At 38.4% G+C, this 13992-nt stretch overlaps 1 protein-coding gene across 3 annotated transcripts in view; it reads left to right on the top strand.

Moving 5' to 3' along the window:
• CWF19L2 (CWF19 like cell cycle control factor 2) overlaps positions 1–13992 on the top strand; it is a 220414-nt gene that overhangs the window by 105182 nt on the left and 101240 nt on the right. For all 3 annotated transcript variants that reach the window (XM_008261932.4, XM_008261926.4, XM_008261936.4), the window contains exon 12: positions 1818–1955. In XM_008261932.4, coding sequence (XP_008260154.2) covers positions 1818–1955 — 138 coding nt within the window. The remainder of the gene's footprint in view (positions 1–1817; positions 1956–13992) is intronic.

Below are 13992 nucleotides of genomic sequence, written 5' to 3'. Positions count from 1 at the left end.
AAATTAGATTTTGTGTTTTAGTTTGGATAGATCACACAAGTGATAATTTAATATACAAAATAGTTGTTGATTTGGAATTTTTCTTCAAATCTTTATTATTTGCCCATTGAGTGCTTATGCGCTGGAGATAATAATTAATTCTTTCTATTTCTTCTACTGTAATAGGATTTAGGGGATTAGAGCAGAGATGTGGCAGGAGACTAGTGAAAGTTTCCATTACATGAAATGACTGAACTGTTTAGGGATTTATAAACACATTGCCAGTTAGACATGAAGACCTTTTTGAATTAAGAGTAAGGAAGTAAGATAAATTCATTCAGGGTTGGGATTTGCTCTTTGAGTGTAATAAAGGACAAAAAGGCTAGACATTTAAGTTCTAGGGGGGTGATTGAGGTCATGGAACCATGAGGTTTAAGTTAGCCAAGACAAGAATAGTAACATTGGGAACAATAGCAGGACTCTGGTTCCAAAGATCTCCAAGAAATTGAAGACCAAATTTTACTTGGAGAAGGGATTGTGAGAGCAGCGCTGGGGAAATTTGATTTGGGAGGAAATAAATAGCACTATTCTATTCCATGCCTGGAGGTGGAACCAACTGAGAAGAAAGACCAAGAATGAATTAAGTAAGTATCAGAATGTTGACTTTGTTTCTAATAAAGATATTTATAGAAGAAGAGTTAAATAATTAAAAGTTAATGTCTTAATCAATTTAGCTTCTATAATAGAGTACCATAGACTATTTGCCTTAAACAATAGAAATTTATTTCTTAGAGTTCTGAAAGCCAAGGATAATGGTACTGCAGATTCAGTGTCCAGTGAGGCATATTTCCTGGTTTGTAGATGGTGATTTCACTTTATCCTCACATAGCAGAGAACAAAGAGTAAGAGGGTAAGAGGAGAAAACCAGAGTGAGGATAGGGGAGAAAGAGAAACACCTCCTTCGAAGTCTTTTTATAGGGGTATTCAGGATAACCAAGGCCGTGCCTGTGGGCTCCACTTTCATGATCTAATTACTTCCCAGGGACTTTACTTCCTAATGCTCTCACGTTGGGATCTGAACATAGGAACTTGTGGAAGATTCCAACATTAAATTCAAAGCAGTGGATTTGCTAGTATTTCACCTCTGTTTCTGATATACTTACTACATCTCTGGATAATTGCAGTCTTTTATAACTAGGAGGAGAAAAGAAAACAGGCAGAATCATTTTTCTCTTAAAACAAAATTCAAAAAATAGATACTGTCATGCTCCCATCTTTGGGGAAAAGGTGAGTAGAAGGGCAGAAGGTAGAGGGAGTGTATTTTTTTTTTTAAGATTTATTTGCTTTTATTTGAAAGGCAGTGTTACAGAGAGTACAGGTAGAGAGAGAGAGAGAGAGATCTTTCATCTGCTGGTTCACTCCCTAGATGGCCACAATAGCTGGAGCTGCGCCGATCTGAAGCCAGGAACTAGGAACTACTTTCAGGTCTCCGATGGGGGTGCAGAGGCCCGAGGACGTAGGTCATCTTCTACTGCTTTTCCAGGACATAGCAGAGAGCTGTATTGGCAATAGAGCAGCTGGGACTCAAACTGGTGCCCGTATGGGATGCCGGCAATGCAGGTGGTGGCTTTACCCGCTATACCACTGTGCCAGCCTCAAGGGATTATAATTTTAATGGAAATTCTTTCACATGGAAGCAAGTAGAATAGGGGTAAACTGGGAGAAAAGGTTGTGATATGTAGTGGGATATTTACACTTAATGTCAGATTTATAGATAACTCATTAAGAATAGTTTGGAGATTCATGTTGTCACTAAATTAATGTCTATTTTGTCATAGGTTTCAACCCATGAGGAAAAAGAAAGAGTCAGATACTTTCATGATGATGATAATCTAAGCCTAAATGATTTAGTCAAAAATGAGAAGATGGGAACAGCAGAAAATCAGAACAAGCTTTTTATGAGAATGGCATCTAAGGTAAGATGTCTTTTTAGGGTACCTTTGAAATTTGAGGATCTGGTTCTTTTCAGAGAGATTTGATGTTCTGTAATCTAGGTTTATTTAATTAAATCTTTTAAAAGACAGAAATATACATTTTGGAATTGATCTGGCTGAGAAGTAGACATGAAATTTTGTTTTAAGATACAGACTCTTGTTACTTCTATAGGATTCTAATTATATAGTCTATCTACAATTTAAGAGACAGTTTTTGGACAGGGTTTAATGAACAGCAATGTGCTGCTAGTTTAGACTACTGCTGGTCTATTGTGTCTTAATGTTCCTTTAGTTCTTCATCATTATACCATGAGGGGGTAAAAGACAAATATTTGGAGTAATACATCATGAATTACAGAGAAAGCATCTTAAATTCACTTACATTATATATATATGTATATATATGGTTTTGCAAATCATTACGGGTAAGTAGAAATTTTTCTTTGTGAATTTTCTTTGCACTCTGTTATCTCTTCCATTGCAGTCACTTCCATTCCAAATGCTACTATTAAAATATTGTTATCAAAGAGACAGTGAATTTATAACAGGGTTTGACAAACTGTGACCCTCTGGGAAAAATTAACTCACTGCCTATATTTGTAAAGATTGCTTTTGTTTCAGATGATGGGGGTTCATTTGAAATCTTTTAACAGGGGTATGTTGTGATGTGGCTTATATTTTGACAGAATCTTTCTGAATGCTGTTTTTTTTTTTTTTTTTTTTTTTTTGGCCAGGCAGAGTTAGACAGTGAGAGAGACAGAGAGATAGTTATAGACAGTGAGAGACAGAGAGAAAGGTCTTCCTTCCATTGGTTCAGTCTCTTAATGGCCGCTGTGGCCGGCGCTGTGCCGATCTGAAGCCATGAGCCAGGTGCTTCCTCCTGGTCTCCCATGCGGGTGCAGAGCCCAAGCACTTGGGCCATCCTCCACTGCCCTCCCAGGCCACAGCAGAGAGCTGGACTGGAAGAGGAGCAACCAGGACTATTACCCGGCACCCCAACTGGGACTAGAACCCGGGGTGCTGGTGCTGCAGGTGGAGGATTAGCCAAGTGAGCCACGGTGCCGGCCTGGATGCTGTTTTGAGAGAGAAGTGTAGAGACAAGAGTGGAGTCTGGGAGATCACTTAGTAGGGTATCACATTTACTCAGATAGAGCCTTGGATTAGGATGGCAAGTGTTAGGATTGGAGTGATGCTGGTGCCTTATACAGAATTGGAAAAAAACTGAGAAAGGGACAAGTTTTGTGTGATGTGAAAAAATTATAGTGCTATTATAGACATATAAAGCATGAAATACCCATTAGAGATTCACATGTGATGTAGGGTCACTGCCTTGGGGCTCTGGGTAGATGTTGATCCTCCTATTTAGTTGCAGTTGGCATTTAAATGATATTGAAGGCTTTTGCATGTGGGAAATTATTAATTATGAAAATCTGAGCTTGTTTGGAAGAGAAAGGATGATTTCTGCAAATTAGACTGAGAAGGTACAGCTAGGGAGGGAAGGAGTAAAAGTTTTGAAGAGTATGGTGTTTCAGAAGCCAGAGAAGAAAGGAAAGAAGTTCTGAATGAACAGGTCAGCTGCTTCTGAGAAGTTGAGTGAGATTTTGGAAGAAGGAGAAACGACCATTGGATTTGGTAATGTGAAGGTTTCTTTGGTCACTTTGATAAATGTGGGTTTTCTGATCTAGTGAGTAGAAAAGCCTGACTATATTTGGCTCAAGAGTAAAGGTGGGAAGAGTTGGGTTTAGTAAAGAGCTGATTACTGTCCATTAATTATAATAAGAAGAGGAATGGCAAAGTACTAGTGTACAGACTCTGGTGGAATCATAGGTTTGGTGATAGAAAAATGAATACTTTCCGTCTTCCAGCTTAATGAAGTGAGGTTGCCAGCTGAAAGTGGTGATGGAGAATGGGTGTTAGAGATTGGGAAGAAGATGTAAAATGATCTTTGAGTAGAACCTGTTAGTGAAAGAAAGTAGGATTGGCAGACAGGAACTGAGAAACTGAGGAACCATCTGAGATTTATGGCTGTATTTTTTGTCTGCCATATTTGAATGTAGATGTTGTGTTATTAAGTCAGGATTATTATGATTTGTATTCTTCATAGTTTACCACCATTGCTTATTGCTCTATGGGTACCAATGATAGAGCATGTTTGTGTATGTTTTTTTGTTTGTTTGTACTTTGTGAGGCTCTAAAAATAATACTTGCATTTGGATTGTTTTTCTTATTAGTAATTTGGTAATAACTCTATCTTTATTTGGTCAGTTTCCCTGAGCATTTTAAATCTTTGATTTTTGAAAGTCAAGGTCAGTAACAATGTCACAGATGCTATTAAAAAAAAAAAGGTGTCAACAGAATATGACTTTCTTTTTTTTTAAAGATTTATTTATTTATTTGAAAGTCAGAGTTACACACAGAGAAAAGGAGAGGCAGAGAGAGAGAGAGAGGTCTTCCATCTGCTGGTTCACTCCCCACTTGGCCACAATGGCCTGGGCTGTGCTGATCTGAAGCCAGGAGCCAGGAGCTTCTTCCGGTCTCCCACTTGGGTGTAGGAGCCCAAGGGCTTGGACCATTTTCTATTGCTTTCCCAGGCCATATAGAGAGCTGGATTGGAAGTGGAGCAGCTGGGACTCAAACCGGTGCCCATATGGGATGCTGGCACTGCAGGCGGCGGCTTTACCTGCTGCAGCACAGCTCTGGCCCCAGCAGTATATGACTTTTAAAAAGTTCATTCTCATTCAGTATTAGCTACAACAGAAATTTTGACTTAAAAAAGTTCCAATTTTATAAGTTGACATGTTTTTGATGAAATAATCCTATGAATTATCCTTATTAAAAATTATGAGAATAGGATAGAAAGTAGTCACTCTATTATTTATTTTTATTTTTTATTATTTATTTATTCCTCTTCCACTGATATATATATATATATTTAAAGATTCATTTATATATTTATTTTGAAAGACAGAATTACAGAGAAAGAGGGAGAGACAGAGAGATTGTCCATTTGCTTTAAAGACCAGAGCTGGGCCAGGCTGAGTCCAGGAGCCAGGAGCTTCTTCCAGGTCTCCCATGTGGATGCAGGGGCCTAACCACTTTGGCCATCTGCTGCTGCTTTCCAAGGTGCATTAGCAGGGAACTGGATTGGAAGTAGGGCAGCCAGTACTTGAACTGGCACTCATATGGGGTGGGAGCCTGCAGGTGGCAGCTTTACCCGCTGTACCACAGGACTAGCCCCTTTCACTGATTATTGCACTACTTATCAATTGTGCTGTTTGTTTTGTTTTTTATATTATTTAAATCTTACCTAATAATTTTGGCCCGAAATAAACCAATAGTGCTAATTAAACCTGCAAACTGGACAAATGTGCCACTGGTACACATATTTTTTTTTTTATAAAAGTATTGGTTAACCAGTTTATATATTATTAAATCTGTAGTAGTGTTGCATTAACATTTTGGCAAGGTGGTAATTTTTATTTAATCCAAGCAAAATATTTTCTTTGTGTTATTTAATGGAGATGTTAATTTGATGTAAGAACCATCTTATTTCTTCTGCAGTCTATTATGTTAACCTTTTCATGCTTTTATTTTTTCCTGAAAATTGATTTGTAAATGATAGCAGAAGGAAGACGGTAGGCTAAAGACATATTAGGCAACATTTCATAAAAAAAAAGGACAGATTTTTTTTTTGACAGGCAGAGTAGACAGTGAGAGAGAGACAGAGAGAAAGGTCTTCCTTTTTTTTCCGTTGGTTCACCCCACAATGGCCGCTCTGGCGGCGCACCGTGCCGATCCAAAGCCAGGAGCCAGGTGCTTCTCCTGGTCTCCCATGCGGATGCAGGGCCCAAGCACTTGGGCCATCCTCCACTGCACTCCCGGGCCACAGCAGAAAGCTGGACTGGAAGAAGAGCAACTGGGACAGAATCCGGTGCCTCTACTGGAACTAGAACCCGGGTTGCTGACGCTGCAGGCGGAAGATTAGCCTAGTGAGCTATGGTGCTGCAGATTTCTTTTTTTTTTTTTTAAATCCACAAAGCAATGCCAGGCCTTACCTATTTGAGGTAGAGGTAGTAGGAGTACAGGTTGCTATGGAAATAACTGACTTGGTGTTGTGATTTCTAGCTCAGCATGCCTAATAATTAACCACGACATAGTAGCAATTTTTTTATGTTTAATAATTAAAACCAGCCCTGCTAAAAATTTGAAATAGTGCTAAAAGCTTATGTCAACAGAAGCAAAGCAGGCTCTGTAAAAAGATTTTGTTGAGAGCAGAATAAGAGTAACCTATACCCAGAAACAAGCCCAGTGACTTTAATGAGTCTTGGGAAGTGCTGCGAAGTGGTTAAATTCTAGTCTGAATTTATGTATTCCATGACAGTAAATTTTCTTTTATCAATATTCAGCAAATATATATTGGCTTTGCCTGAAAAGGTGGGCTTTATGTAAGTGAGGATGAATTTCTCACAGGTTGAACATCACTTTCTTCGGAAAATGATTGATTACAAGTGTCTTTAGGGATAGAGATGGTACTATGTCTAAAAAAGGCTACTGAAAAGAAGACTTCTGATTAATTTTAAGGAAGTTATTTCTGGGAGTAGATAAGAAATATATAGACAAGCAACAAAGAATTATGCAACATTGCTCCAAATGGCTAAGACAAAACAGATCCTATGTGCACATCATCTAAGTCAAATTGACCTGGTAGACAAGATTAATAGCTTTGTCTAGAAACTCCTCAGATAAGTTTTAGTAAGTGTTTCTCCTGAACGCTTTACAGATTTTTTAGGGGCAGTTTGTTCTCATAACAAATATTTAGAGTTTTTACTTTTTCTGCAAATATAAGGGGACTTCAAAAAGTTCATGGCAAATGGAATTAAAAGAGAACTTATATGCAAGTTTATTTTTAAAAGATTTATATATAGCTAAAACAGTATATGTGTGTGTGTGTGTGTGTGTGTGTGTGTGTGTTTGTATATATATATATTTGGTTAATTCTCCAAATGCCTACAGCTGGTGGCTGGAGAGTGGGTTGGGTGGGATGGGGGAACTGAGGTAGGGAGACGATGGTTCTGAAGTCAGGAGTGGGACTCAATTGCACTCCCACAAATGTGGCAAGAGCCCAGCTACTTAAGGTATCACCACTGTCTTCCAAGGACCACGTTAACAGGAAGCTGGGATCAAGAGCTGGAGCTGGGAATTGAAACCAGGCACTCTTAATGTGGGGTGCAGGTGTTCTAAGTGATTAACCACAAGAAAATTGGAAATCCATGCATAGGCAAGGTTGTTTTTTTTTTTTAAAGTTCATGGAAAATGAATATTCAGAAAAAGTATGGATGGCTCTGAAATTTTTTTATACCAAAAAACTTATCTTTTAAATATATATTAATTTGGATATAAATTCATTTAGATATAAATTTTAATTCACTTTCTATGAGTTTTTGAAGTACCCCTTGTACTATGCTTAATTTCTTTACTCTTAAAAGTTTATGAAGTCACTGTTACTGTATTTTTAATAGAAATTTCACTGGTATTTAGTTTAAATATGTTAGATACTTTCATGAAAAACCCTCAAAAGCTCATTTTCCATATTTTTCTTCTTAGTTGTCAAAAGGCATTAATCAGATAAATATTTTTGACTTTTCTGTTTCAGTTGTCAGTCTGCTATTGTAGCATAGAAGCAGCAAAAGAAAATATGTAAATGAGTGGGTATGATTAAATTCCAATAAAACTTTATTTACAGAAACAAGTACTGTCTTGTTTTAGCCTGTGAACCATAGTTTATTAATTCCAGGACTTGGGTATCTTAATGATATATATTTTCTTGGAGTTTTAAAATTTGGTTATTTTCTTAGTGGTTCCCATGAAAATAGTCTTGGACTTTGGAAGAAGTGTCAATCAGGAGTAGTAATAGAGGATAAGACCCTGTTTGTTAAGGCAACAAATGTTAATTGATCTCATTTATTTCAAGGAAGTGACACTCTAGGAAGACTTGATCCTTGACTTTGTGGAACTTATTAGGCTAGCAGGGAAAAAGAAGCATTAAATAATTGTGAATTCAGTAAAACAAGTCTTTGGGAAGTAACATCAGAGCGACCTAATTTAAACTGGAGAGACAGTAAAGGTTTCATGTAGGGCAGTTTGATATATCTTCAGGTTAGAATTCAGATCTATCTTGTTGCTGTTTGCTGTTGATATATATTTTGCTTTTCATTACTATATTATTGATGTACTTAGTTTTAATTTTCCTTCTTTTTCTTGCTGTTCTAAGAGTGAGATCATAATTTCTTTCTTTCCAGTTGTGTTTTACCACCAAATCTTTCATAGCATCCCTGTTATAACTATGTCAAGAAAAATTAAGAAAAGAAAGGCATCTCATGCCAGTTGAGAACTTGGTTTTTTCTGGTTAGGGGAATTTTATTGTTGGTTTTTTAGTCCTTTCTTTATTTTTCAGTTTTTTTTTTCTCCTGAATGTATTCTACATAATTAATGAAAAGGGGTAATTAATAAAATCTTGATGTTTTTATGCATTTATTTTCTTTATATATGTCAATCTATTTATTATGATTTTCAAGAAATATTTATTTTTAGTAAAGATGTTTTTTTCCTTTGAAGTCATAAAACCAAGAATTTTAGATTCGGGGAAGGAACTATACTAATCTTGCTTACCCTCCTACAACTACAGATAAGAAAACTGATTCTCTCAGTGTTAAAGGCTTATGGAAGGCTATGTCACTTTCCTAGTCCTACAGCTGCTGAACTGCAAAAGCTAGCCCCAGAATCTTCAGTTTTTAACTCCCAGAACTGCCTTTTTAATGATGGATGTTAATGGATAATTGTTGACTATTGCTTAAATTTAATTCCTGAAACAGTTTCCATGTGTCATGTATAGATATTTGGGAATAATAAGTTGTGTGGTGCTTTGCTGTTTCTTAAAATACATTCTATTGACTCCAACATTGTTTAAATATAAACTCTTCCATTTAAACTTTAAGACGTCAGTGTTTCCCTGGCAACGTAAACTCAGGCACATCTTCATGAGATCTATATACATCTTTCCTCATTAATTTTGTTCGCACTTTGGGCAGTAATTTTATCCTTTTTGTACTGCATTAAAAATGAGATGGAAGGGAGGAAAGCTGAAAGGTACAAGAGAATGGTAAAAGAAATAAAAGACTCCAAGTAATTTAGACTTTTACCTTAAATTGTATGAAAGCAAGATGCTTTTATCACCTAATAATGTTTGTATTTTTATTGATCATTTATTTTTTGTATGTTGTAACACTTAAATGCTTAATATATTTTCTGATGGAAGTAATGTTTACAATATATGTTACATATTTCTATAATATACTTGAGAACCTAAATCCTTTTCATTTTTATTTTCAGTTAACTGTAGCATTAATAACAAATCTTGAGAGATAAAGTGGCATACTTTTCTTTTTTTAAATTTTTTAAAAAAATTATTTAAGAGGTAGAATTACAGACAGATTGAGGGAGAGAGGGAGAGAGAGAGAGAAAGGTCTTCAGTCTGCTGGCTCACTCCCCAAACGGCTGCAACAGCTAGAGCTAGGCTGATCTGAAGCCAGCAACCGGGAGCTTCTTCCATGTTTCCCATGCCGGTGCAGAGGCCCAAGCACTTGGGCCATCTTCCACTGCTTTCCCAGGCCATAGCAGAGAGCCGGATCAGAAGTGGAGCAGCTGGAACCCATATGGGATGCTAGCGCCGCAATGCTAGCGCCACAGGTGGAGACTTAACCTACTAAGCCACAGCGCCGGCCCTGTGGCATGTATTTCTTAAACGTTTGATTAGAGTAAGATAAAGAAAATTGAAATTGTCATTTTTTTAATTTGAGAGATAGAGTTACACAGAGAGAAGAAAGAGACGGCAGGGAGAGATCTTCCAAACTCTGGTTCACTCCCCGAATTGCCACGATGGCTGGGGGTGTGAGGGCTGTGATAGGCCAATGCCAGGAGCCCTAAGCTTCTTCTGGTTCTTTGACATTGGTGCAGGGACCCAAACTCTTGGGTTGTCTTCCACTGCTTTCCTAGATACATTAACAGGGAGCTGGATTTGAAATGGAACAGCTGGGTCTCAAAATGGTGCCCATATGGGATGTCAGCATCGTAGTTGGTGGCTTTCCCTGCTGTGCCACAGTGCTGACCCTGAAATTATCAATTTATTGTAGCATCTTACAGTCATTAGTTCTCATGGTAGCCACCCCCATTCTCTTTGATTTACATAGATGTAAAACAATGTGAAATCAGGTATGTGTTCCTGTGACATCTAAAAGAAATTTGAAATTTGGTTATCATAAAATAATAGAGGGCTGGTGCCAAGGCTCACTTGGTTAATCCTCCACCTGCGGCACTGGCATCCCATATGAGCACTGGGTTCTAGTCCCGGTTTCTCCTCTTCCAGTCCAGCTCTCTGCTGTGGCCTGGGAAGGCAGTGGAAGATGGCCCAAGTGCTTGGGCCCCTGCACCTGCATGGGAGACCAGGAGCAAGCACCTGGCTCCTGGCTTTGGATCGGCGGTGTTCCGGCCATAGCAGCCATTTGGGGAGTGAACCAATGGAAAGAAGACCTTTCTCTCTGTCTGTCTCTCTCTCACTGTCTATAACTCTACCTGTCAAATAAAAAAAAAAATAGAAACATTATTTTGCTTTTATATAGAACTGAATAATGTACACTGTAATTTACTTTATTCATTTTTAAAATGATGTAGCCTTTAATTCAACCCAAGCTAGTTAACAAAATTATTTTGGGGAATAATGTATAGTATAGCAGTTAAGAATGCGCTTGGAATACCCACATTCAATTGTGGAGTATCTGAGTTCAAGTCCAGGCTCTGCTCTGCTGATGGACACCGTGCCAGTGATGGCTGAAGTTGCTGGGTCCCTGTCACCTTGCAATGGAGACCTGGATTGAAGGGCCAGGTCTTGGCTTTGGCGTGACCCAGCTCTGACTGATGTGGGTATTCAGGGAGTGAACCAGTGGATGGGTGATCTTTCTTTGTCTCTCTGATGCACAAATAAAAATTTTTTAAAATAATGAATTTTGAAAAAAATATCTTTTTTTCCTGAACCTTATACAGGAATGAGAGAGTAGGAAAGTAGGAACAGCAGAAAACTAGTTTATTTGACATTCTTTAGTATAGTTGCCAGTCTTTGTCATGGTAAAGTATACATAACATAAAAATTATGCTTTAGCAACTTTTAAGTGTCCACTTAAGTGTCATTAAGTACATTCATAATGCTGTGTAATCATCACCACTATCCATTTCCCTAATTCTCTTTTTTAAATCATCTCAAACAGAAGCTCTATATCTATTAAACCATTTTCACCTTCCTCACACCCTGCTCCCTCTAGCCCCTGTAAACCTCTTTATGTCTCTGTGAATTAGACTTTTCTTCGAAACTTATATGGGAAGAATCATACAATACTTGGCCCTTTCTGTCTGACTTACTTTAGTTAGTGTAATGTTTTCAAGTTTTGTAGCATGTATTGGAATTTAATTTGCTTTTTCGGCTGATACTCTGTTTTACCCATATATCACTTTTATAAAAACTATCCATTTGTCAGTGGACATTTGGATTGTTTCCACCTTTTAGCTAGTGTGAGTAATGCTGCTGTGAACATTAGTGTATAGATATCTGAGACTGCCATCAATTCATTGGAGTAGATGATGGTAATTTGAAAAGTTCATAAAGGATGGATATGATATAAAATATGCATGGTTTTCAAAATGTTTTACACCACAATAAACATATCTCTTAATACCATAAAGTCCCTGAAGTCCCCTTAGTAGTGAATTGCTGGATCAAATGACAATTATGTGTCTAACTTTGAGGAAGCAAAATCTCTTTTCCACAATGGCTATACAACTTTACATTCCCAGCAGCAATGCACAAGGAATTGAGCTTCTCTACATTATTGCTATTACTTTTTTTCTTTCTTCTTTCTCTCTCCCTCTTTTTTTAAAAATAACAGCCATACTAGTGAGTATGAAATTAAGGCAAGTGTGGTTAGATCCCTATTCTTTTTTTTATTTATTTGACAGAGTTATAGACAGTGAGAGAGAGAGCCAGAGAGAAAGGTCTTCCTTCTGTTGGTTCACTCCCCAAATGGCTGCCACGGTTGGTGCTGAAGCTGAAGCCAGGAGCCAGGTGCTTCCTCCTGGTCTCCCATGCAGGTGCAGGGCCCAAGCACTTGGGCCATCCTCCACTGCCCTCCCGGGCCACAGCAGAGAGCTGGACTGGAAGAGGAGCAGGTGGGACTAGAACCCAGTGCCCATATGGGATGCCGGTGCCGCAGGTGGAGGATTAACCAAGTGAGCCACGGCGCCGGCCCTTCTGTTCTTGTCATGGAGATTTTGTGAGGATCAAGGGGCAGTTCTTGGAGATTTTGATCTCAATTTAAATTGTTGAGAATTCAGTGTACTAATTAAATGGTTTAATTTTTTAAATTTTAAATTAAAAAATCCATTTTGCTGCAGATGACAGGATTTCATTCTTCATGATGATGGAATAAGAAAGACTGGGGGTGTGTGTGTGTGTGTGTGTGTGTGTATTACATTCTCTTTATCCATTTGTCTGTCCATGAACGCCTAGGTTGATTCCCTAAGTTGGTTATTATGACTAATGTTAGAGTAAAACAAGAGTACAGATATCTCTTTGATATGTTGATTTTATTTCTTTTAGTTGTATATCCAGAAGTAGGATGGCTGGACCTAGGATAGATTTATTTTTAGTTTTTTGAGGAACTTCCATACTGTTCTCCATAATGACTATATTAATTTATATTCTCACCAACAGTATATAAGACTTCTTTTTCCACATCCTTGAGAGTATTTTTTTTTATTCTTTTTAATAATAGCCATTCTAAATGTGGTAAGGTGATAGCTCATTTTAGTTTTCACTTAGATTTCTTTTTTTCTTTTGGACAGGCAGAGTTAGACAGAGAGAGAGAGAGAGAGAGAGAGAGAGAGAGAGAGAGAGAGAGAAAAGTCTTCCTTTTTCCTTTGGTTCACCCCCCAAATGGCCGCTATGGCTGGCACGCTGTGCCAATCTGAAGCCAGGAGCCAGGCGCTTCCTCCTGGTCTCCCATGCAGGTGCAGGACCCAAGCACTTGGGCCATCCTCCACTGCCTTTCCGGGCCACAGCATAGAGCTGGACTGGAAGAGGAGCAACCGGGACAGAACCGGCACCCCAACCGGGACTAGAACCTGGGGTGCCGACGCCACAGGCGGAGGATTAGCTTAGTGAGCCGCGGCGCTGGCCTCACTTAGATTTCTATGATGCCTAATGTTGCTGAGCATTTTTTTGTATGTTTGTTGGCCATTTTTCTTTCTCTTTTGAGAATGTGTATTCTGATCATTTTCCAGAGAGAGATAGACAGAGACAGAGAGACAGAGAGAGACAGAGACAGAGAGAGACAGAGACAGAGAAAGAGAGAGACAGAAACTTCCAACTGCTGACTCACTCCCCGGATGGCCACAACAGTCCGGGCTGGGCCAGGCTGAAGCTAGCATCCAGGCATTTATCTGGGTCTCTCACCTGGGTAACAGGGGTTTAAACACTTAAGTCATCTACCACTGCCTTCTCAGATGCATTAGAAGAGAGCTGGGTTGGAAGCAGAGCAGATGGTACTGAATCGGTGCTCTGATACAGGATGCTGGCCTCACAAGCAGCAGCTTAACCTGCTTCAACACAATGCTGGCCCTCATTTCCCATTTTTTAATCTGGTAATTTTTTCTTGTTAAGTTTTTGAGTTCCTTATATATTCTGGATACCAGTCCCTTGTAGCTTATAAATATTTTCTCATATTCTGTAGATTGTCTTTTCATTCTGTTGATTAGTTTCTTTGCTGTTGGAAGCTTCTTACTTTGGTATAATTCCATTTGTTTGTTTTTGCCTTTGTTGCCTGCATTTTTGTCCTAAAAGTTATTGTGTTTGCCAATGTCTTGAAGTATTTTCCTTATGGTTTTCTTCTGGTGCTTTTTTTTTTTTTTTTTTTAA

This window comes from Oryctolagus cuniculus, chromosome 1 (assembly GCF_964237555.1).
Source record: "Oryctolagus cuniculus chromosome 1, mOryCun1.1, whole genome shotgun sequence".
Taxonomy (NCBI): domain Eukaryota; kingdom Metazoa; phylum Chordata; class Mammalia; order Lagomorpha; family Leporidae; genus Oryctolagus; species Oryctolagus cuniculus.
The sequence above is the reverse complement of the archived record's forward strand: the minus strand, read 5'-3'. Positions and strand labels throughout refer to the sequence as shown.